Source organism: Cyphellophora europaea (assembly GCF_000365145.1).
Source record: "Cyphellophora europaea CBS 101466 unplaced genomic scaffold supercont1.2, whole genome shotgun sequence".
Taxonomy (NCBI): domain Eukaryota; kingdom Fungi; phylum Ascomycota; class Eurotiomycetes; order Chaetothyriales; family Cyphellophoraceae; genus Cyphellophora; species Cyphellophora europaea.
Window position 1 is genome coordinate 196,465 of NW_008481808.1, and position 21,682 is coordinate 218,146.

General features: G+C 53.3%; 9 protein-coding genes across 9 annotated transcripts; 5 read left to right on the forward strand and 4 right to left on the reverse strand.

The window, feature by feature from the left end:
* Window positions 1-101: 101 nt before the first annotated feature.
* On the forward strand, window positions 102-1,568 carry HMPREF1541_01547 (uncharacterized protein; the record flags this gene model as incomplete). Its single annotated transcript, XM_008715907.1, has 1 exon — window positions 102-1,568. The coding sequence occupies one exon, from the start codon at window positions 102-104 to the stop codon at window positions 1,566-1,568; it is 1,467 nt and encodes a 488-aa protein (XP_008714129.1).
* A 2,556-nt stretch (window positions 1,569-4,124) lies between these two features.
* Window positions 4,125-5,120, reverse strand: HMPREF1541_01548 (uncharacterized protein; the record flags this gene model as incomplete). The annotated part of the gene is made up of 3 exons (XM_008715908.1): window positions 4,125-4,769; window positions 4,819-5,062; window positions 5,092-5,120. 3 exons carry the CDS (start codon window positions 5,118-5,120, stop codon window positions 4,125-4,127), a joined length of 918 nt encoding a protein of 305 aa, XP_008714130.1.
* Window positions 5,121-5,762: 642 nt separating this feature from the next.
* HMPREF1541_01549 (uncharacterized protein) lies at window positions 5,763-7,455 on the forward strand (the record flags this gene model as incomplete). Its single annotated transcript, XM_008715909.1, has 2 exons — window positions 5,763-6,879; window positions 7,004-7,455. 2 exons carry the CDS (start codon window positions 5,763-5,765, stop codon window positions 7,453-7,455), a joined length of 1,569 nt encoding a protein of 522 aa, XP_008714131.1.
* Window positions 7,456-7,481: 26 nt separating this feature from the next.
* Window positions 7,482-8,333, reverse strand: HMPREF1541_01550 (uncharacterized protein; the record flags this gene model as incomplete). Its single annotated transcript, XM_008715910.1, has 1 exon — window positions 7,482-8,333. One exon carries the CDS (start codon window positions 8,331-8,333, stop codon window positions 7,482-7,484), a length of 852 nt encoding a protein of 283 aa, XP_008714132.1.
* A 490-nt stretch (window positions 8,334-8,823) lies between these two features.
* On the reverse strand, window positions 8,824-9,442 carry HMPREF1541_01551 (uncharacterized protein; the record flags this gene model as incomplete). The annotated part of the gene is made up of 4 exons (XM_008715911.1): window positions 8,824-8,991; window positions 9,042-9,157; window positions 9,204-9,254; window positions 9,385-9,442. The coding sequence occupies 4 exons, from the start codon at window positions 9,440-9,442 to the stop codon at window positions 8,824-8,826; spliced, it is 393 nt and encodes a 130-aa protein (XP_008714133.1).
* Window positions 9,443-11,490: 2,048 nt separating this feature from the next.
* HMPREF1541_01552 (uncharacterized protein) lies at window positions 11,491-13,059 on the forward strand (the record flags this gene model as incomplete). Its single annotated transcript, XM_008715912.1, has 1 exon — window positions 11,491-13,059. One exon carries the CDS (start codon window positions 11,491-11,493, stop codon window positions 13,057-13,059), a length of 1,569 nt encoding a protein of 522 aa, XP_008714134.1.
* A 403-nt stretch (window positions 13,060-13,462) lies between these two features.
* HMPREF1541_01553 (uncharacterized protein) lies at window positions 13,463-14,833 on the forward strand (the record flags this gene model as incomplete). Its single annotated transcript, XM_008715913.1, has 1 exon — window positions 13,463-14,833. One exon carries the CDS (start codon window positions 13,463-13,465, stop codon window positions 14,831-14,833), a length of 1,371 nt encoding a protein of 456 aa, XP_008714135.1.
* A 1,952-nt stretch (window positions 14,834-16,785) lies between these two features.
* Window positions 16,786-19,057, forward strand: HMPREF1541_01554 (uncharacterized protein; the record flags this gene model as incomplete). The annotated part of the gene is made up of 3 exons (XM_008715914.1): window positions 16,786-17,055; window positions 17,111-18,712; window positions 18,761-19,057. 3 exons carry the CDS (start codon window positions 16,786-16,788, stop codon window positions 19,055-19,057), a joined length of 2,169 nt encoding a protein of 722 aa, XP_008714136.1.
* A 439-nt stretch (window positions 19,058-19,496) lies between these two features.
* HMPREF1541_01555 (uncharacterized protein) lies at window positions 19,497-21,299 on the reverse strand (the record flags this gene model as incomplete). Its single annotated transcript, XM_008715915.1, has 1 exon — window positions 19,497-21,299. The coding sequence occupies one exon, from the start codon at window positions 21,297-21,299 to the stop codon at window positions 19,497-19,499; it is 1,803 nt and encodes a 600-aa protein (XP_008714137.1).
* Window positions 21,300-21,682: the final 383 nt, after the last annotated feature.

Sequence of the window (21,682 nt, forward strand, 5' to 3'; positions counted from 1 at the left end):
AGGATCCCAAGTTTTCTCGTGCTCGACAATAGCATTTTCAACTACGACTAGACCACATCCAAACGAGCAGGGCGTTCAACAGAGCTTCCAACTTGCAAGTCATGGACCAAAAGTATCCTGACCTAAGAGCGAAGTTGCCTCGAAACCTGGGCTTATTCTACGGTGGAGAATTCCACGAGCCACAGACCGCCGAGTTCATCACGGTCACGAGTCCCATTGACGGGCAAGAAATCACCAAAGTCCCCTCCGCCGGCGCATCAGACACGGTCGCCGCACTAGAAGCAGCACAGACGGCCTTTGAATCATGGCGTGACGTGTCAACTGTGGACCGATGCAATCTGATTCGCAAGGCGGCTCAAATTCTTCGCGATCACAAAGAGGAGCTGGCGGTACTCGATGCCTGGAACATCGGCAGCCCCGTGACGATCATGCGCCTCGAAGTCGAGTATGCCGCCATGAACCTGGACATGCTGGCTGGCCTGCCGTTCGCGGTGACGGGAGACACGCACAACCTCACCTCTGATATGTTTCACTACACGCTTCGAGAGCCCCTGGGAGTGGTGGCGCGGATCGTCGCGTACAACCACCCGATCCTGATGGTTGCGGTCAAACTGCTTTTTCCGGTCGCGGTGGGGAATACCGTGGTGCTCAAGGCCGCGGAACAAGCGCCACTGTCGGCGCTGCGGTTTATAGAACTGCTTGCGCCCGTCTTTCCCAAGGGCGTGATCAATGTCCTGACGGGTGGCAAATCATGCGGCGAGACTCTTTCCAGCCATCCGATAGTGCAGCGGGTCACGCTGGTTGGGAGTGTCCCGATCGGACGAATGATCTCCAAGGCGGCAGCCGATACCCTGAAGCTGACTACGTTCGAGCTCGGAGGGAAGAACGCTCTTGTAGCCTACCCAGACGCCGATGTTCCAGCATTGGTGGATGGCATTGTCAAGGGCATGAATTGGAGCTGGTGCGGTCAGTCGTGCTCGTCGACATCGAGAGTCTTCTTGCATGAAAGCCTCCACGATAGAGTGCTGGAGGCGGTTGTAGACAAGATTACCTCCGATTATCAGCCCGGAGATCCACTCGACGATAACACTACCATGGGTGCGCTTGTCGACCAAAAGGCTATGGCTCGAGTACAAAAGTACATCGCCATGGGCAAAGAAGACGGTGCCAGACTCGTCCTCGGTGGGGAGCCCACAACCCCAATTTCCGGAGGGTCTTTCATGATGCCGACCGTGTTCGCGGACGTTGAGCAAAGCATGCGCATTGCCCGAGAAGAAATCTTCGGCCCTGTCATGTGTGTTCTGAAGTGGACGGATGAGGCCAAAATGTGGGAGGATGTCAACTCGGTCGAGTACGGGCTGACGGGTGCTATTTACTCGTCGAATGTGGCCACCGCGCATAAAGCCGCCAAGAAGATGGAGGCGGGGTATATCTGGGTGAATACGAGTAGTACGCATTTTCTAGGCATTCCTTTCGGCGGATACAAACAATCAGGGAAGGGCAGAGAGCACGACTTGCAAGAACTGTATGACATGACTCAGCTCAAGGCAGTTCATGTATGCTTGTAGGACAAGAAAGCATGACAACGTTGGAAGTTACTAGTATCAGTGCCATGCAGTCTGTTCTGAACAGCGCTGCTACACCAGATGTATAATAGCTCCTTGATATGGACTGGTTATTCAGGCTGTTGATCTCAGGGGACTCTAGAAAAGGTCAACATTGACTAGAGTATTTGTTTGCTATCCCACAACTTCCCCTGGGACCTTTATCACACCACACCTCGCCATCAGATCGCATTGTGACATTGCCCATCATAATACGGCGCCGCCAGACCGCCACAAAACTGATAGTCATCCGGATAGCCAAAGTCCTGCGAGCTTTGAAAAAGGCCGAGCGCATTGCCGCACGGCCCGAAGTTGTAACCCGGATCGTTGATGTTGGACTCGTGCTGCAGATTCTTCGGGTAGCTCGGGTCAATACCCTGCGTAACACCGTTGGGACAGATCGCCGGCACATTCCCATTGTAGAGGCCTTTCACATCGGTGCCGTTACCGACAAAATACGCGTAGTGGCAAGTGCCGGGGCTCCAGGGGTCGCCCTTGATGCCAAAGTCGAATTTCCACCAGACGCAGCTGAAGACGTTGGTACAGGCGTCCCAGCACTGCAATTTGGAGGGGACGGAGAAGTTGGGCGTCACTTTCCAATTGGCGTGGGATAGTGGTTGCGGCGTGTTAGCCTGTAGTGTCGGGGCGCAGTAGGCCGGGTAGGTCTTTACGGGGACTTCGCTGTAGACTGTGCAAGTCGCTGTCTGTGGGGAGATATTAGTGAGGGATGTTTGGAAAGAAGGGTGTTGACTTACAGTCACCTGGGTATAGTCATTGTAAGATACTGTCGTAGAGTATGCTGCAGAAGGCGAGATACACGAACAAGCACTTGAGATACGTGAGGGTGGGTAGGTCGTCGAGAGCCAGATGGGCAGCGGAACCGATGAGGACGCTCGTCGTGCAAGCTCTGGAACGTACTCAGGCAACGTTGGGGATGGAGTAATTGTCGGAGCTGCTGGTACATCAGATGAAAGTTCAGCTTCTTCTCTCTTGACCTTGCCGTGTTGCGCGGGGGGGACGTAGTTGAGAGCACCTCCTGGGACTGATACAGGCGTTGGAGATGCTGTGTTGTAGCTGATCGGCGCGGGGGTTGCGTCAGAGAGCCTTTGCAGGTTGTAGAGCTGGAGCGGATGCCGAGATACTGCCTTGTAACCAGTTGTATACAAAGTACATGTTCTCTGCCAAGTGGGATGAGCGATTAGGTACTCAGTTAAAGAGCAGGTTAGCTCACAGGTCCAAGGTATGTCGCGGTAGAAGTCAGAGGGATTGAGATGTAGGCAATGCAAAAAGTACTCGCTTCAGCACTATGTGCAGCATTTGTGAAGGCATTGAGCAAATTGTCCTTATTGCAAGCAGCGCGTTGTTCGAGAGCTGCAGGGAGGCCTTGCACGTGTTGTATGGCGAGCAGTACCGCCGATGCTAGGAGAAATTGTCTGCATCTTGAAACGTGACGCAGCTGCGGGACGATAACAGACAGCGAGAGAGTCACACTGCCTTGGCCATGACTGTTACCATATATGATGCGCATCGCTGCGCGTGTGAGATTGCAACAAGCCATATCGACCATGCTGTACCTTTCGAGGTGGTGGCGCTGGACACGGCAGGTGAGCCTCATGAGAAGAAGGCGTACCTAAGGCGAGATTCATGGTCGGGGAAGAAAGAGGCTTGATAGCAACAAGCCCTCAAGGCAATATTGAGATTGCGGGTTGATGAGGATCAAATCTAGCGGGCCGTGTGAGCCAAAGTTGGGATAAATACGAGGTCTCTGAAATTGTGCACAGGGTAGAAGCCCTGCCCCGGACTTGTGAGCTTCCTGTTCATACCAACGAAGTTTGACAGAACTTAGTGCTGACGCTCAGAGTTCAGCAAATAAGAAATGTGTCGTATACCAGCGTATTGAGGAGTCTGAAGGCTCGCCCGACACGGTCTAGGGCCTGTGTAGCTACACCAATAGCATATGCGGAGTCTACAGCTAAGCACTTTTCAAGTAGGTAACTTGTCCCCATCCTGTTTCTCAGGAGCATCAATGTAGGAAATAAGAAGATCAGGCAGCGAACGGTCCCACGCGACAGGCAGCCACCTGAGTGCCAGCGGTAGAGGTGACTGCGAAGCGATTGGGTACCGCAGGTACCCTTTTGATAATGGCCTCGCAAGAAACACCGAGAAGAACAGAAATAAGAAGCAGCGTTTCGCACTGTGGTTGACTTATGAGTTTCGCATTTCGCATTCTGCACAACCATTATCTGCCCGCGCGAGCGGGCGTGGATCCGTGCACGTTGTATCACCCCTCTTATTAACAATAGTATCCAGTTTGCTCGCTGTTTTGATTTTTCAAGGATTCCGTTCTGTCAACGCCGCCGCATGCCATGCCAGAAACGCCTCAAATGCCAAGATGAAGCAGTCAGATCATCTTTGGACGAAGAATGATGACAACTTGAATGTTGTATGTGCAGATTCGATCACTCGGCAGGGAAAGCGCCTGCAAGGAATCGAATCGATGCAACCAGACCGAGACTGCCCTTACAGTGTCTTACCCGCAGCAAGCTTCTGCTTCTTTTCTCTCGCCTCGCACACGCTACCGGCCTCGGTGCCTAGGCAGTAATCCCACCACCGGAAGCTGGAGGCGTAATTGCCGATGAATTTCTCGTGGTGCACATCGTGATGGTCCGCACCGGCCCAGAAGGGCAGAAAATGGTGCAGTGACCATGGGAATTCGTATCCGGAGTGCGAGTCGATCGCCTGGAACAATCGGCACACGATCCAGATGTACATTGTCAGAATGTGCAGGTCTTTCGTGAAGAGGGTGTAAATGATGGGGATGCCTACGCTGCCGAAAGCTAGAATCATGGTCTCGATAGGGCTCGCGTATTCAGCCGCCAGTCCGAAGGGTGCGGAGTATTGGTGGTGCAGCTTGTGGATCTTCTTGTAGAGGCTCGGGGTGTGCAAGGCGCGGTGTAACCAGTAATGCCATGCATCTTCGAGAACGAAGAAAATAGCAATCTGGTACGCCATTTTCCACCAAGGAGGGAATGGAACAGTGCTAGAGAGGCCGCAGTATTGTGCCAGAGGGTGGAAAAGCCATATCTGAGGAAGCTCGACAGTAAAATGTGAGAGGAGGACGAGGCGAGCGCAGCCCCATTGTTCGGCGAGTGTAGGCATTTTTTGCTGCAAGGTGTTAGCATTTGCGCCTGCCGCAGAACATGGAGAGCCTGACGCCTTGGATCTTGTATTGATTGAAGAATGGGATGTAGTCCATGATCATCCACGGTATGCAGCGGCCAAAGTAGACCACCTCGTGCATGACAAAGGACATGATACCGGTGGCCAAGACATCGTTTTGCATGTAGGCGTACCACGCCGTCCAGGCCTTCTCAAAGACATTTAGGTGAATATTATACTGTGAAATGTCGTGATAATGGTCATAGTAGGTAACGGGTTGAGAGGCGAATGTGGAATTCCTGCCTGGCGGTCAGCGCTGCCATATCACTTTGGGAGTTTGAGAAGGTCTGCATACATCTTGACGGAGGGGCCGGAAGCTACCGATCGCACGGTAAGGATGGACTGTGGGCGAAGGAGTGACTGGTAGGGCAAAAAGGGAGAGAGTAGCAGCTAGACCAGCCGATATAAAGAAGTCGGTAGCGGCGGCGTGGGGTGACAGGGGAACATGAACTTTTCTGTTGTTGAGAGGACCCTGGCCAATGGAAAAGGGAGGCGAGATCAGATCATGTCGGGATCTCGAGGCTCAAGCAGATCCGGGCCCTGTTACCACCTGCTCAGGCCACTCGTTTGATTGGTTCGCCACTTCAGAGCTGCTGCAGGAACAATCGAGCCCTAACCCTAACCCTAGTACCGGCCGAGTTCGCCAAGACCAGGAGTGGGGTGGCCCAAAGGGCAGCACCAGCGTGCCAACGTAAATGACTCAATTCCGCTGTCGACGACGGCAAGTTAGTAAGCGGAGTATACGTCCGCCTTAGGTAGCATTGGCATACTGCTGTTAAGTACCGAGCTATCGTTGCCGCTATATGAATTTCTCTTGCCGTAGCTATTTGGCTGGCATATGTGCTCATTGTGATGCCGACCAGCTTGTAAACATAATCAACTTGGAGCCTGAACCTCGAGGACGTACCGCCATACTCCTCCTTGCATACTACCCTCCCCATGTCTCAGACACAGACCGTGGTCGAGCTCACAACGAACCCTCCGGCGTTCAAAACCGACGCACCAACGCCCGCCCCAGCGGTTCTAGCTAGCGATCATGAGCCGACTCCCGTCAGCCTTAGCAAAGGCCCGACAGCAGCCATCTTCTTCAGTATCGGCGGCGTGACCCTCATCAGCAGCATGCTCGCGGGTGTCGTGACCGTTGCCCTTCCACACATGGTCACCGCCCTGAAAATCCCTCCATCTCTACTGCTCTGGCCTGCCTCGATCTACGCCCTGACCTGCGGCTGCAGCCTGATCCTCTCCGGAGCAATTGCCGACATCGTGGGCAGTCGATTCATGTACATCCTCGGCACTGGGCTGCAGTCGGTCTTCACGCTCGCGTGCGGCCTTGCTCGAACGAGCACGCAGCTGATTGTCTTCCGCGGCCTCGCCGGCATAGCCATCGCTTTTTGCTTGCCATCGGCCGTCAGCCTGGTGACGTCCTATTTTCCACATGGCCCTCGGCGTAACATGGCTTTCGCGACCATGGGCGGCGGGCAGCCCCTAGGTTTTGCCATCGGTCTTGTTATGGGTGGTGTGCTCTCGGACTCGCCGGCGTCGTGGCGTGGTGCCTTCTACATTGGAGCTGGCATCAACACGCTGGTTTTGATCGTGACGTTCTTCGGTCTCCCTAAGCTGGCCCCTGGCCGCGGAGTGGAGTGGGCAAAGCTATGGACCGACCTTGATTGGACTGGTGCGCTGCTGCTAAGTGCTTCCCTCGGCATGCTATCGTATGTCTTTGCTGCCATCACCGGTGCCGTCTCAACGATACGCCAGCCTGCCACAATTGTACTCTTGACTCTGGCAGTCCTCCTCATCCCAGTTTTTGCCTTCTGGGTGCATCGCCAGGAGAAGCTGGGCAGGCCGGCCATCATCCCGAATTCCATTTGGCGAAACCGAGTCTTCACGTCGATTTGCTTCGATGTGTTTCTACTTTGGGGGGCTTTCAATTCGATGGAAGTGCTTCTGACTTTCTTCTTTCAAGACGTCCAGCTTCTCTCGGCGACGCAGTCTTCGATACGCTTTCTACCTTTACCGGTGACGGGTTTGGTTGTGAACATCTTCATTGGTGCTGGTAAGTCGATTCTTTCAGTAATCCAACTCGCAATCCATTCACCCCTCCTTCGTTTCTCCTCCGCAACCATTCATGCCCTTCGTACAGAGACCAGTGGAAAGAGACATGCTGACCAAGACTCTAGTCATCCATCGCTTGCGCGCCAACTGGGCCATCGTACTCAGCACCCTCATATCATGCATCTCCCCGATCCTCACAGCGGTGATGACCCCAACCGACACATACTGGGAATACGTCTTCCCTGCCATCACGCTCAGCGCCATCGGCTGTGACGTGCTGTTCACAGCCTCGAACCTCGTCATCACCAACGCCTTCCCTGACAACACGCAAGCCCTAGCGGGAGGGGTCTTCAACACGGTCGCGCAAATCGGCAAGAGCGTCGGCTTGGCTATCAGCGCCATAATCGCCAATCGCATCTCGGAAGCCAGGGAGGACAGTGGGAAGCCGCATACGCTCGTCCTGCTTGAAGGCTATCGCGGTGCGTGGTGGTTTTGCCTGGCGTCGACAGCTGCGGTGGTGTTGATCAGCATCGCCGGCCTCAGGAATATCGGCAAGCTAGGCGTTAAACGAGACTGAGTACATATAGACAAAAGGCTTCGTATTCACCGTTTGCAGACCGCGCAGTCGATCTCCTCCCGATGCTTCTGAACAAGTGACTCGATGAGCTCGGCCGGCTTCGGCCCATCGTGCCTGTCGACCTCCCCAGGCGCCTCTGACCAGAACCTCTCCGCGTATTGCTGCATGTTGCCGCCCTTCAAGAGCTCATCGATGGCCCTGGCGAGCTTGACATCTCTCATGCCAAGTCCCCGGGGGTTATGCGTCGTGCACGTAATCAGTAGAAGGTGGCCGCCATACCACTCTGTATCCGCATCCGCATCCTCATCCTCCGCACGTAGGCGTCCTGGGGAGCAAACGCCGATGGACAGGTGGGGGTGGTGCTTCATCTCGTCGGCCTTGGTGCCGATGCGGCGCACCGCATCCTCGGCTTCGTCCCTGGTGACGAACCACCGCTGGCTGTGGATGGCGTCGCCCAAAGCATCAAGGGACCATGGTCTAGAGAATGGGGTTTGGTCTGGTGAATGGTCCAGGAGTTGTTCAAGCTGCTCGCTCAGTGGGCTGATCTTGGCCTTGGGCGTTGGCAGCACGCTGAGGGTTTGGCGGGAGCCGTCCGGCAGCTTGAGGGTCACTTTGAAGCGACGATCATTCTCTAGCGAGTCTTTTGTGCGCTTGAGGTCAATACCATCCGGGCTGCTATTTGATGAAAAGCGCTTCTGCGCCGCAGATTGGCGTACGTGACTTTCAATGGAGCTTGGGGAGCGGTCGGTGCGATGCCCTCGTGCTACGCTGGAAAAGTTTCGATCAAGCCTCGAATTGATGCCGCGTATGCTTGTGAATGTGAGCGAGCGTGCAACAATCTTTTGCGCAGCTTGGTGTGAAGATTGCATTAATGCCATTAGGGTCTCATATCTGGTACTAGAAATGTTACTGACGAAAGCACCATGGGTGGGTTTAGTGCCAGACAACGGCAGACATCGGCTATACCTCGGACATGAAGCTCGCGTTCGCCGCATACAATAGCTTTTTGGCTCGCATTATGACGCGGTCATTGTCGACCGTTGGTCAGAGTTCCTTCGAACGGAAGAAGAAAGATATATGCTCCTCGAGCAGAAACATTCATCGAGTTTGGGCAGGACTAAGTTATGAATCAAGATGTTTACGCTGAAACCCCAGACGGCAAGAGAAGAGGGTGACCCGGTAGCGAACTGGCACGATATGCTGGGAGAGCAGAATAGGTACTTATTGTTCATGATCGCTGAAATGTATCAAAGACTGTTACAGACGCAGTACTCCCGCTGGCAAGGTATCTGAGGAGTCAATATCGATGATGGGCAAGTCGCCAGTTCGCGTCCTCGGTGCATCAACTTTGGCAGCAGACAATCACAATTACTTCCCGCCGAACCAGCTGCTAATGCCACTCTTGGCCTGAGCTGCCTTGTCTTCCACCGTCTTGTCGAACTTGTCAATGGCGGTGTTGAGCTCTTTTCCGGTCTTTTCCTTGTACTCCTTGGCTCGGGCTTCGGCGTCGCTAAGAGCGCTCTTGGTGTCTTTGCTCTGGTTCTGTGTCAGTATCGATGTTGGTCTTTGCAGATTGGGGGACGTACAGCTTTGTCTAGCTGGCTTGATGCTTGCTGTGAAAGAGTCTCGGCTTTCTTCTCGGCTTCCTTTGTACGGCCCGGGATCTCGTCCTTGAATTTTGCGCTAGCTTTCGAAGCGTCGGCTGTACGGCGTCAGATATCGGTAAGTACGCTTTGGGGAATGCATACCTTCCATCTTCTTCTGTGCTACCTTCGGATCTCCGCCAGCATTGTAGAGGTCTATCACGGAGTCAGCGTGATCCGTTGTGTGGTGTCAAGTCATGGCAGATGTGTCGCATCGCCACCTCGAAGTAGATGAATGATGGTCGAAGCTCATACACTCATCTGTCTGGTCGATTGGAGGACTTACAGTAACCGACACCACCAGCGGCGGCCACACCTAGGAGCTGAATGCCACGTCGAGACATTATGGGTGAGCGGGCGAGTTTGTAATGGTCCTGAAAGGGATTCTGTCTTCCAGTGAAACGCTCAATTTTGTCGAACAGGTACAAATCTAAAGGAACGGGGAAGTTGAGCTGCAGAAGATGACGCAAGGTCAGGTGTAGGCGTTCAGGTCACGACTACGAGCGTGCAGCTTTGCGTGACATCATTGGAGGGCGGAAGCTCCCCCCGCACCTGCAGTGCACCTTCCCGGGGCTGGGTCTTGGCGGAGATGGCATCAAATTGTTTGTATCAGGCATTTTTCTTTACACGTTTTACATGTGGATGTAGCAAACAAAAGTCTGAAGAGAGGCGAAGGATCTCGATTCTCAATTTATTGCAGAGCGCTAAATACCATGGATACGTGTTCAGTTGCTCTGAAGGCGCGACCATATGCTCTGACCGGCGCTTCACGGGCATCATACCTAGAGCTCGCAACATGCACCTTTTCCATACAGCCGCAGCGTGGTATGAGTCAACAAAGCGTGGTTGGAGTCTTCTGGGTCCGGTCCATCATCCGCTACGGCTGGCCAACCTTCGGGCGTCGTAAAGGACTTGGCCAGTATGTTTTCGCCCTGACCAACACAGTAAGTTTGGATAGGGACGGCAAAGACAAACCAAAAGTGTCACCTGGACATAGAGCGCCCATTCAGCCGGATCATGATAGCCTCGCCCACGGACCATTCGCTGCCAAAGGTGATGTTGTTCAAACTGGCGGTATCCTCAACATCGACCATAGCGCTCAGCTCCGTGGTGCTGATGCGTTCAGTCATCAGCCACCAGCCTGGGTTGAACGCTTCGGCCTCCGAGACAGATAGCTACCGGGCATTGATGTATTTAGTGAGGTCTTCAATATTGGCAAAGACGCGGACAGAGGGCATGATCGGAACGTAATAACGTACGTTTTGTCAACCTCCAGGAAGACGTATTGAACAAAGATCCATTGTGAGGTCGCGTAAGAACAGGAGCATACCTATTCGTTCTGTTCGAGCCATACTCGCTCTATTCGAGACTCCTTCTTCGATAGATAAATACCCCTCAAGGCACGTTCAAGTCGTTGCAGTCGCCGTAAAATAATCTGCATTGCCGATACGACCGCCAAGACTTTCACTGCCTGGATCGAAGTTTTGTCGAGTATTTGCCTAGAAGCTCGCAGTAGCGTCGCAGCGACTGATTGTAATACATGTGTGCAGTTGAAGACAGTATGAATGCAGTCATGTGTGAAACAGGGTTGCTGGTAGGGAATGCTACTGCCGGAAGCGTGATACAACTGTCGTTGAAGAAGCTTCCCAACTGGCCCCTATATTCACACCAAGTTAGAGAGGCCCTGCAGCCAGTGGGTCGTGGTCGCCGAAGATCATGCTGCAGAAGGCCAAGCAAACTGCCCTTGTAGTTTGTAGGACATTAATGATGGTAGGGGCAAGCCCGAATCAGAAACACTATTTGCAGTACCAGTAGTCAGCGGCAGCGACCATTCAACGTTTCGTTCCAGCCACCTCCAAAGGAGCAATTCTATCCAATATCGAGCTGGGCAAGAGACATATTGAATTGAAGAAGCTAGCAAGATTAGAGTTCCGTATACGCAGGCGCCGGACTATGGGTGACATCATATGGCCAGCCACCTCCCCACCAGGCGCTGGGCCCACGGCCACGGGCGCTGCTCCCAGCTAACTTAGGCGGGCACGATCGCTGGGCACGCCCAGCCTGCAGCTGTCAAATTTGTGGCGGCGCGCTTCATCACAGTGGCGCGGCGCAGGCCGCGAAAGCAAGATTTTGACTTCGCCAACTGCTCCTCTTTGACCAGAGGCTGTGCCGTCGTTATTCATTTGCCATAGCCTACTCCGTACATCTACTCTAGCAACTAAATTCCTATAATTCCTCAAGCACCTTCTCTTGTCGCCGCCGCAGACTTGCATGCCTGTCAAGAATATCAGACTCGAAGCTCAATCGCAGTGATGTCATAGTAGACTCGCTAAACCTCGACTGATCAACTTAGGAACTCCAGCAACTGATCTGGACACTCCAGGCGGTAGGGATGTCAGATGTCTTCACCAATGCTTCAAGAGTGCCCACCGCCGATGGCGCCCCGGATCCGTACGATCATGAGATAAACCTGGTTGATACCACAGTCTCAGAGACTCCCATTGAAGCGACTCGGACTCGAACAGACTCGCCTACGGGCAGCTGGCGAAAGATTGGCATCGCACGAATACCTACACGGAGCTCGGTCAAGAAAGAGCTAGTGAAGCGGAAATATGCAAGATATCAGGAGAACCGCTACAGCAAGACGAGCACCGTGGCTGAGGATGGGACGCATCCCAGCAAGGATCAAGCTTCTACCGGCACGCCTCACAACGGCGTCAGCGAGACAGTAGATTTTGCTCGGCGAGATCGCGGCCGCGCGAAGGAGAAGTACAAGAAGGAGCACTACAGACCCGAAGTCGCAGTCGATGTGCTATACGAGAATCAGCGAGGCTCATTTCTGTTCGGCATACCTTTGTACTCGCACTCGTCCTTGCTTAACTTCGATCCAAGTCCTTGGGTAAACAAAGACTTCAAGGACTCGCCAGTCAACATCACTAATGCGCAAGTGCCGGATCCAAGCTGGGAGTGGGTATGGAAGACATGGTATGTGGACATGAGCTACGATGTGGATGAGGAAGGCTGGCAGTATTCATTTGCATTCGGACGACAGACCCCCTGGCATGGCACTCACCCTTGGTTTCATTCATTTGTAAGACGACGACGTTGGCTACGGAAGCGTGTCAAGAAGCATCTCCACCAGCCTGGAGCGATCAAGGCCAGCAATCTGAGTGCAGCCCACAGGCTCAATGCCGAATATTTCACCATTCATCCAAAGCGAGACCAGAGTCCGGACAGTGCCAGGCCGCAGAGCTATCTCAGCGCGATACCAACCGACGTTGAAGAACTCCCTGATGAGATCAAGGACATTGCCACATTATTGAAGGCATTGCGATTAGCCGCTATTGATCGAGAGAAGATTGACATAGTAAAACGCTTTGTCAAGGAGGCAAGTGATGAACTCGCGTACCTTGGACCTCATATTCCGGATATAACCTCTTTTCTGGTGTTTCAGAACTCTCGCAAGCAACTTCTCGCATTTCTCAAGAAGAGCGCTGAAGAAGCCCAGCAGCATCGAGATGAGCACGATGCAGAAGAAAAGCCGGAAGGGAACGCTGAGCGGGAGAGGATCGACAATCTCCTTGCAGCAGTGGCAGAAGCGAACAAAGAAATCACAGGTCTGGAATACTGGTCCGATCGCAAACATGTGCTCAAGACGGCGGATCCAGACAAGGAAGTTACGCAAGCCATTGCCTCAATCTTCGACAAGCCTGCTCCAATGCCCGTTAAGGACGACAACCCTGCAGGAGATATTAGAGGCATCTCCGACGAAGCCGAGGTTGGTCGAGATCCTACCTTGGATGCTGCGAAATCCGTACAGGAGCACGGCATAATGCAGCGAGAGGCCAAGGAAGAGCGTGCCAGCAAGGGAAAAGAGCCTAGGCGAGAAAGTGAGGACGATGTAGTGGAGGCGGATTCTCCTCCACGACTCGGAGCTGATCAGGTGTTTATTTCCGACTAGGAGTTATATTACGGCTCCCATGATGTATTTCGTAATTGAACATAGTATCAGCGTTGTTGATGGCCGTTACTTCAGGACTTAAGGCTGCGGGGCACTGGGGTGGCTGAAAATCCACTTAATCCCGTTTCGAGGAAGGCGCGTCGCGACATCTTGGCGCATATGGACGCGTTTTGGCGCGTTGGCTGAAGGGAGGTTGACACACCTCTCCATTGCTCATTGCCATTATCTGTGTTTCTCTGCTGCAGCACTGAACGTTTCCCCTGTGCCACATTGTCCACAGCCCCAGTTCTGCTTGACATTGCCGGGTCTTGTATTCGATCGCACCTTCCACTGTGCGTGCCTTCCATCTTCGGAAACGGGCAGCCGCGAACCAATCGAACCTTCCCTCCACACACCCGGCAGAATGGCTCCCACTGCCTCAACCCGCTCCAAAAAGCGCCAGGCACAAAAATTGCAGCCTGGGCTGTCTACGACTTTTGCCAGGGTCTCGAAAACAGTGACGGTCTCCAGATCCGATCGGGAGAAAAATTTCGCGACAAAACAGCCCGGCCTCGAGAAGCTCGCCATTGAGGAGAAGCAACGAAAAGCGCAGGAGATCTCGCCTCCGAAAGCATCGAAGAGCAAGAGAAAGCGAGTCGAGTCTGAGAATGAAGAGGAAGGAGAAAGCATTATCGAGTATTTCAGCTCGGCGAAACGGGCAAAGGTCCAGCTACCTACGCCGCCCAGGTCTTTGTCCGAGCGTGGATCCTCCGAAGTTATCATCCCAGCTCCGGTGCAGGAGCTGCTGCAGATCCACAAAGCTTTCGTCAAGGCTTTTGCTCTGCATCGCGCGCACAATGGCCCTTCGGCTCCCGCAGAGCTTGGTGTCCTGTTGGAAAGCGTCACGAGACTATATCAGAAGCGGGCTGTCGGTGTCCCGGACTTGCAGCGCATTCTCGCCCTGTATGAGTCGACCAGGAAGGATGAGAGTACGAATGACAGTCTGAGTTGTAGCAAGTCCCCATTCAAGTTGCTTGTCTCAGGTCTGGGTACGAGCAGACGGCATCTGGCTGAATTTGTTGGCTACGAAACGCAAGTAAGGAAACATGGTCGCCTCACCGAACAGAAGGTATTCGACTTCAACGAGCAAGGTTTGCAGGCGCATCTGCAGTCACAAGTGGACCAAGCTTGCTCAGAGGGCACCTTCGATGGCCCGGTCGAGTCATACCCTATCCTCGCATTTGAAGTGGGAGCCCAAACTGTCGCTCGTCAAGTCAAGGTATCGGAGACGAAGAAACACATTTTGGGAGGTCGCAAGCCAGATCTCGACTTCGGCAAGCTTTCTGTCAAGGACGACTCGGAACCCGAAGCATCCAAGCAGCAGACTATTAAGTCGCGTACTCTCTCTCTATTCGACCGTGTCAAGGCCAAGCAACTCGCAAACTCGGCAGTCAACGTCCCCAGCGCGGATGCTCTCCGTCGGAAGCACGCAGTTGGCCGTATCGCGGAAGTCGTTGAGATTCTGCGCATGAAGCAGCAGCAGAAGTTGAACGGGTACCGGGGTGCTGGAGTACACGGGAAGGCATCATTTTCGTTTCAACAGATTGTGAATGAGATCAAAGCGAGCATGAGCATTCCTATGGGAGAGGACGAGATCAAGATGTGCTTGGAGATATTGGGCAAGGAGGTCGAAGATGGATGGTGTACCATTTTCGAGCTCGGGCTGACGAAGAGTGTGGTCTTGATGGGACTGGGGAAGAGCGGCGTTGAGGTTGCAGCGATGATCAAAGTCTAATCATCTAGGCAACACGATTACATTCTGACTAGAATGAAGTGGGCGACAGCGCGTCTGGATTTCATGAGCGGCATAGCATTTGGTTGTGAGCATTGGGCATGAGCGAGCATACAAGCGGACAGGGTTCTGCTGGGCGTAAAAAGGATAGCACGGACGACAGCTCACCGACCTAGAGTCGCTGATGAAGACATGACGCATAGCCATGAGCAGAATACCATTCGCCTCCCAAGGCATAAGCACAAGCCAGAATGAGTCTTCGAGGCTTTCATTAGTAGAGGCATGAAGCACGAGCTTACTGCCATGTACTCGAGAACCAGACAAAACGAGCTATTCCCCAACGAGTTAGCCCCCTCTTGGCGTTTGTACGGGTCTCAAAATCTCGAATCGCCATTCCTGGCACTCTTGCTCTTATTTCTCTCATACATAAACTGAAATCCTCCGTATTCACTCTGTCAATGGACGCTTTTCCCTACTTCGAAAAGTCGACAATGATTGCTGGAGGGGAAATCGGCAAGGAAAGAGAGAATTCAAAAACGACCGTCTTACCCCGGGATCTTCACAAATCTTTTCTGAGAAAAGAAAAATGGAGGTTTACGGAAATATTTCTGGTCGTACAATCACATACACAAAAGGCCTGTGCTGTTTGAATCTTTGATTTGCGTGAAATCTCTCCTCTCGCCGTGGTGACGGCATCGACGCCAGACAGCTGATGCAGTGGAATACCAAGTCCACGATATCGATGTCGCATCGATCTGGATGTTTGAGGATTCACAACGACCTAGCTCGCCCATGGAGGGTGGATGATGAACCGTAAAGTAACCCAGAATTGACGCCGCACGATTCAAAGGGACAAACAAAGACCTGTCCCCTCCGGCTCTGATTACTTGTAACTAGTCTACCCGATCATTTCTTGCCTGGTTATCGGAGCGAAGCGGAACTCGAAGTCTAGACCGACCATCGAATACATTGGCTGGACAGGGTGGCGACCACGAGGGAACTGGCCGTTCGTGCTGCAACAGTCACATATGTGGTGTGATCAAGAGCGTAATCTGCTCCAGGACACTCGGCTGCTCAGCAGACGAAGGTTCCGTGGCGAACGCTGCTCAACATTGCCATGCTCAAGTGAGTATACAGTCTCACCTGTCCCACTTTCTTGTAGGGTAGGACTACCGTAAGCGTTGGCGAAGTGCGCTTGCTGCGATCCGCTATCATACACAGACAGAGGAATGTTGAAGTCATGACAGGACCGACGCCGCAGTTATAATGTGGACCGCAGAAAAAGTCACGCTATTGCCTGCGTCGGTGCTCGTAGGTGCTTGTAGAGGCGAAGGTCGAATCATTGACTCGCAACCCGCGTTCGGTACTTCGCACACGCGTGCGGAAAGCCACCTTGAAGCTTGCTCCGCAACCCCAGATTTTCCATTCCTTCGAGCTTTTGTCAACATTTTGACATTTGCGAGTCTGCTGCAGACCTCGTAAATCCCATTCTCGGGTCCCAGCTATTTCGCCCATCCGTAGCGGCAGTTGTTTATTCCGCTCGGCGAGCTTCAGCGACCCCCGCGGGGAATCGTCCACAAGCGAAACGAATCAATACCCTGGCTCAGTTGGCCTAGAACGGCGGGCAGGGCGGAATCGGCGGTGCTGTGCGACCCTGAGATCCACAGCAATAATACTTTGGCAGAAGAGCGACGCCTGCTACTCCATCTTCTGCCTACGCCCGCACCGCACCACGCCTCTCAAAAGCTCCCGAAGAGCCGCCTTTTTTTCCCGTATCGCGTCTTCGACACTTTCGCGACGCGGTACTTTCTGCCAGCGTACTGTCATTCGGTGGACCGGTCGTCCATAAGGCCTATCCTCTTCTGGTGCGCTGACCAAGTCACTTCTACGCCCTCCCGAACTTCATCCGGCGCTCTGCGTCCTACTCTGCTGCATTTCGTTCCTACACCCCCGCCATGTCATCCATGAACCCACCCGGCTCGCTCTACTCGCCAACTCACCCATACGACTCGTCCTACAAGTATGAGGAGCCACTCGATCCTCAGATACCCAGAGGCTATCCCGAACAGTTCGGCCATCTTCCTCAATCCGTTCCTCAGCATCCAGGGCCTCCTCCTCGGCGCGAATCCCAAATAAGTCAAGGCGGGCAGTCGCGGTCTGGTGACCCTGGCCCCAAACAACGACTCAGAAAAGCATGCGACAGCTGCAGTGTGCGCAAGGTCAAAGTACGTACTCCCGTCTCGGTTGCGATGCTGCGCCGCGCTGACAGATAGCCAATAGTGCGACGAAAGCGGCCCTCCCTGCAAATCCTGTGCGGCTCTAGACATTCCCTGCACCTTCGAGCGTCCTAGTCGCCGTCGCGGCCCTCCAAACAGACATGCAGAAGCCATCAAGAGACAGAAGCTCGAGAACGGCGCATCGGCGCAACAACCAAACGATTCACCGACCCACGATGCCGCCTACAGTCTGGCAGCACTGTCATTACCGGCCACACTGTCTGCCGAGTCAATATGCGACCTGCAATCTATCGAAGTTCTTATAGACGATTATTTTCTCTACATCCACCCGTTGATACCGCTTCCGCACGAACCCACCTTCCGGGCGGCATTCGCAAATCGTCAAGACAAGACAGACAGGAGCTTTCTGTCATTGATAGCTTCCATGTTGGAAACCTTGGTCGCCTCGTTCCCTCGCCGAGCGAGACGTCTATTCACATCCGAGCAATCTATAGCCCAGTTTCCCAATGCTGGAGCTCTGATAGACAGGTGTCATCAAGTCTTCGTTGAAGCACGTGGTCTAGGCTATCTCGATCGCCCCGCGACACTCTACGATGCCGTCTCTAGCTATCTCGCAGGTCTGGCCTCCGCTTATGTGTACGATATTAGGCGCATGCGGCTCTACTTTGGCGAATGTGTCATGATGCTACGCACTCTCGGCATCCATCGCCCAGATATTCATGCACCAGTAGGCTCCGCTGCTGGAGCAGATGCTGCCGCTGAACGGAGGACGCCCGCGAACTACGTCTATCAGGAATCCAGTCGACGCTTGTTCTGGCTAATGTTTGTTTCCGCCATGTCCGGCCGCCAGCTTGATGACCCAGAAGCCGACATACTGATGCCACCAATTGCGTATGTGGAGCTATTGCCCCCTCTGCCGCAGGAAGTGGACGACGAATATATTACAGAAGAAGCCATTTATCAGCAACCGCCTGACCAGGTGTCGGAGATGGTGGGATTCAACCTCAACGCCAAGGTGTTCCGGGCCTTCCACACGCTCGCAGCTCTTGAGACGGCCTTTGGTACCGATACGGTCTACGATTGGGAGCGTCAAAAGCAAGTCATCAAGCGCGCTCTAGTCAACGTCAAGGCTGCTACGGCTGATGCTCCTAAAGAACTGCAGTTGCAGCCCATCAACGAATTCGGCGAGTGGCCACCAATATCTTACGAAGCGTCAGCATACTCGATTCAAGATCCCAACCTGGGTCCTGGCTCGCTCGCATATCCAAGCAGCCGTCGCGGATCACTGGTCCTACCGTTTCCCAAACAGTCGGTGCAATATGAAATACAAAAGGCCAATATTTACGCCACGCAGCTTGCAACACGGTCTTACTTGGTCGAGCGATACTGGAACCTTGTTGAGCTTCATGAGCGGAATCAGACCACTCCTCATTCTGGTGAGCGAGTTCAGTCTGTCTCATCGCAGTCTTCACCAACAGGTGGCGATACAAAGTTCATCTCGAACCTTGGCCGCTCGCCGAGTGATACCACAATGGACGCTAGTGAACAGTCCATGGCTGTAGAACGAGAAGATATCATTCGCAATCTGGCTCTGCTGCTACGGAGCATCAATCAGGTCAACATGGAACCCAACGGTCTGAGCTTTGTAAGGATCACCTCCACCCCTCCTTCCATCCCGCTAACCCTGACGTAGTGCAACAAGATCCGGCAAATAGCCTCTACACTACTCGAAACAAAACGAGCCAGAATGAGCGTCATGCCTACACTCGATTCCGAGAGTGTCAACAACTACCTGTACCAGTTCTTGGAGATTCTCGCCAAGCTGAACCGACTCGGCCCTAGCCGTCTGCGTCCGGACGAAGCATCAACCGAGTACGGTGCTGTCAAGACGGCTGAGGAGATTGAAGATGAGGAGCTGGTGCACTGGGCGAGCTTGAAGGAGCATCAAGAGCGGTTCGTGAGAAGCGAGGAGATCCTGATCGGCGCATAAGATGCCGTACCAAGATTACTGTAGGGAGCTTGAAGGCTGGAAGGCTGAGCGAGCATCCAGATCATGCATAACGACCTGCGTTGCCACAGCGAGATACCCAGAGTACACTGATCAGGCAGACTGTGCACAAATAGCTTTAATGTCAATAGTTGATCGAAGGCATGGAACTCGCCATGAGCGCCCTAGGAGGCAAGGATCTTGATGCGATGCCAGCCAAGCACAAGAGCAACCATGTTCACACTCACGATATAGTCTTACCGCCTCGGGAAAGGCAAGGACTGTGTCAGGACATGAGCATATCGACAGACACCGAGAGCGCCACTTCTAGGAGGATTTGAATGTATCCGAGAATTGCATACGTCTTTATCTATTCATCGCCCGAGCATCGCAACGTGTTGATAAATCTTACGCCCAATCGTTCTGGTTCAAACCGGTTCGATCAGTAGATAGCGAAGTCCTGAAGGGCTGATTGCAACTTGTCCAACTCTGTCACCACTTTCTGCTGGACTGCAATCTGCAGGGCGGATTCGCTCAGGTTGGAACCATGGCCAAAATCGCACCAAAGGCACCTCTCGACAATCTTGGTGTACCCAAGGCCTAGGGACAGCGGCACCTCTTTACTTAGACGGTAGGCAGTATACACGTCTGCCGTATTGGGAGGCATACCCGGTGCCGAGTCCAATGCGGTGCGCATGGACTTCAACGGTCTCTCGAAGGCCAACTCGAGGAGCATGACTCCGAGCCTGAACAAGGCAGGACTGTGGACTAAGGGTGAAAGCGGGTCTGCGACATCGTGTACCAGACCGGCTTCCGCTATCCCCTGTGCAACTGGTACTTCAACGAACGCGTCAAGCTCACATATTGTCGCTGTTGCTGGTTGTTGGCCGGTGACGTTGTATAGTATGATGTCCTGCGAGGTCCAAGGAGTGTCCAACCAGGGCGTACCATGAAAAGTAAGAAGAGCCGTCGACAGTAATTTCGCAAGCCTTAGACGCTGCAGGATATTCAGCGGACGTGGTTCGATGCTTGACTGCTCTCTCAGCGATAACAGGCTAGCCAGGCTTCTCCCATCGTATGCCGAACACTGGCCGGTACGATAAGGCCCTCTGCTGTGGAGGACCCGATGCTGCCATTTGCTCGAGCACTGAAGCACTCCTATGCACCCTCCTTGCTGTTGTAACTTCTCCTGAACAGTACGCAGGTAGGTACAAAGGTCAGATTTTATCTCCTTCCCGAGCAGACTATCGAAAGTTACTGAGGCTGTCATGGCCTTTGATGGCTGTAGCTCGGTCGGAGAAGGCGACCCAAAACGAACACGTTTACTTCTCCCCGATCTGTGACATTTCGACGATTCTTCTGAGATGGAGCGTTTCTTGACTAAGCCCTTGGATCCGGAATTTGGTGCTGGAGTTGATTCAAGGATAGTAGAGATTGTGCCAGTAAGCACAGACTCGACAATGAACCAGAGAGGATCACACTTGCGAAATTCGTGCCTTCTCGAGAGATGCCCAAAAGCGATCTGGAACTGGACTTGGGAGCCTGAGGATGACGGGGTGACAGGCTTCAGGCAGAACTGAACATGGTGCTTGCTGTGAAGTTTGCACACATCCCTGAGTACCTCATGGACTTGTTGCGCCGCGAGCTGTGTAGCCTTGGCCTTCTCCAGATTGCGGGTTACGTTCACAGTATTGCTTGAATCGGGCTCAGGTCTCGCTATCGTCACCTCATCCGCTTGTGCTCGAATCGTCCGGAAATCTGTTGCTGACTGCCTCATTGATTTGATCAACCCCCGGAATCGGTCTTCGGAAAATGTGAACTTGAAGCGGTTTCGAAACCCCTGGCGATAGGCCTTGCCCTCAGTGCTCTCCTTTGGACCTTTAAATTGAGATAGCTCTTGTTGCATGCTTCTCATTTGTTTTGTGATCTTCTTCGCTACGGTGAACATGGCCTCCTTAGAGTCCCCAAGAAAGACATCCAGCCGATGTTGCGTATCTGGATCGGACCAGGCAAAGTGGGTATTGTCCTCCATCATCTTACAAGCGGTACTGCGACCAAGAGCTGAGATCAATAGCGTCCAGGTTTCGTGCTTGAAGACAGCCTGTTGGATCACCAACTCGTCCAAGAGATCATCGATGCCTTCTTTGAATCTTCGCAACCGTTTGCAGATTTTGTACAGCGATCGAAACTGCTCGAACGTCGTTACCAACGTCACCGCACCAAGGGTCACGCCTACAGCCTCCATGGGGTCTTTGTCAGTCGACGGAGTATCGATACGATAGCAGGTAGTTGGGATGGAGTGCAAGCGACGATATTGTTTCAGAGAGCGAGGCACTTGGGCCCTGTGCAGCTGTAGTGATTCTGCTTGGCCGATCGCAAAATAGCCTACGTGTCAGCCTGACTCTACCTGGCTGCATGACTGGGCGTCTCCGTCCCATGTTGGAAGTTGTATTTGGATTAGCTCGGCGCATTGCTGCGCTGGCACCGCGTGAGCCCCTCAACTTCCTTCGATCAACTCTGCGAACACCGTTTCTATACCTCAAAATGCTGCGCAATAAGTTGACCAAAACATCTACATGTCTTTGTGAACTGCTCTGTTTCCGTCTCTTGATCACCGAGCTTGCATTA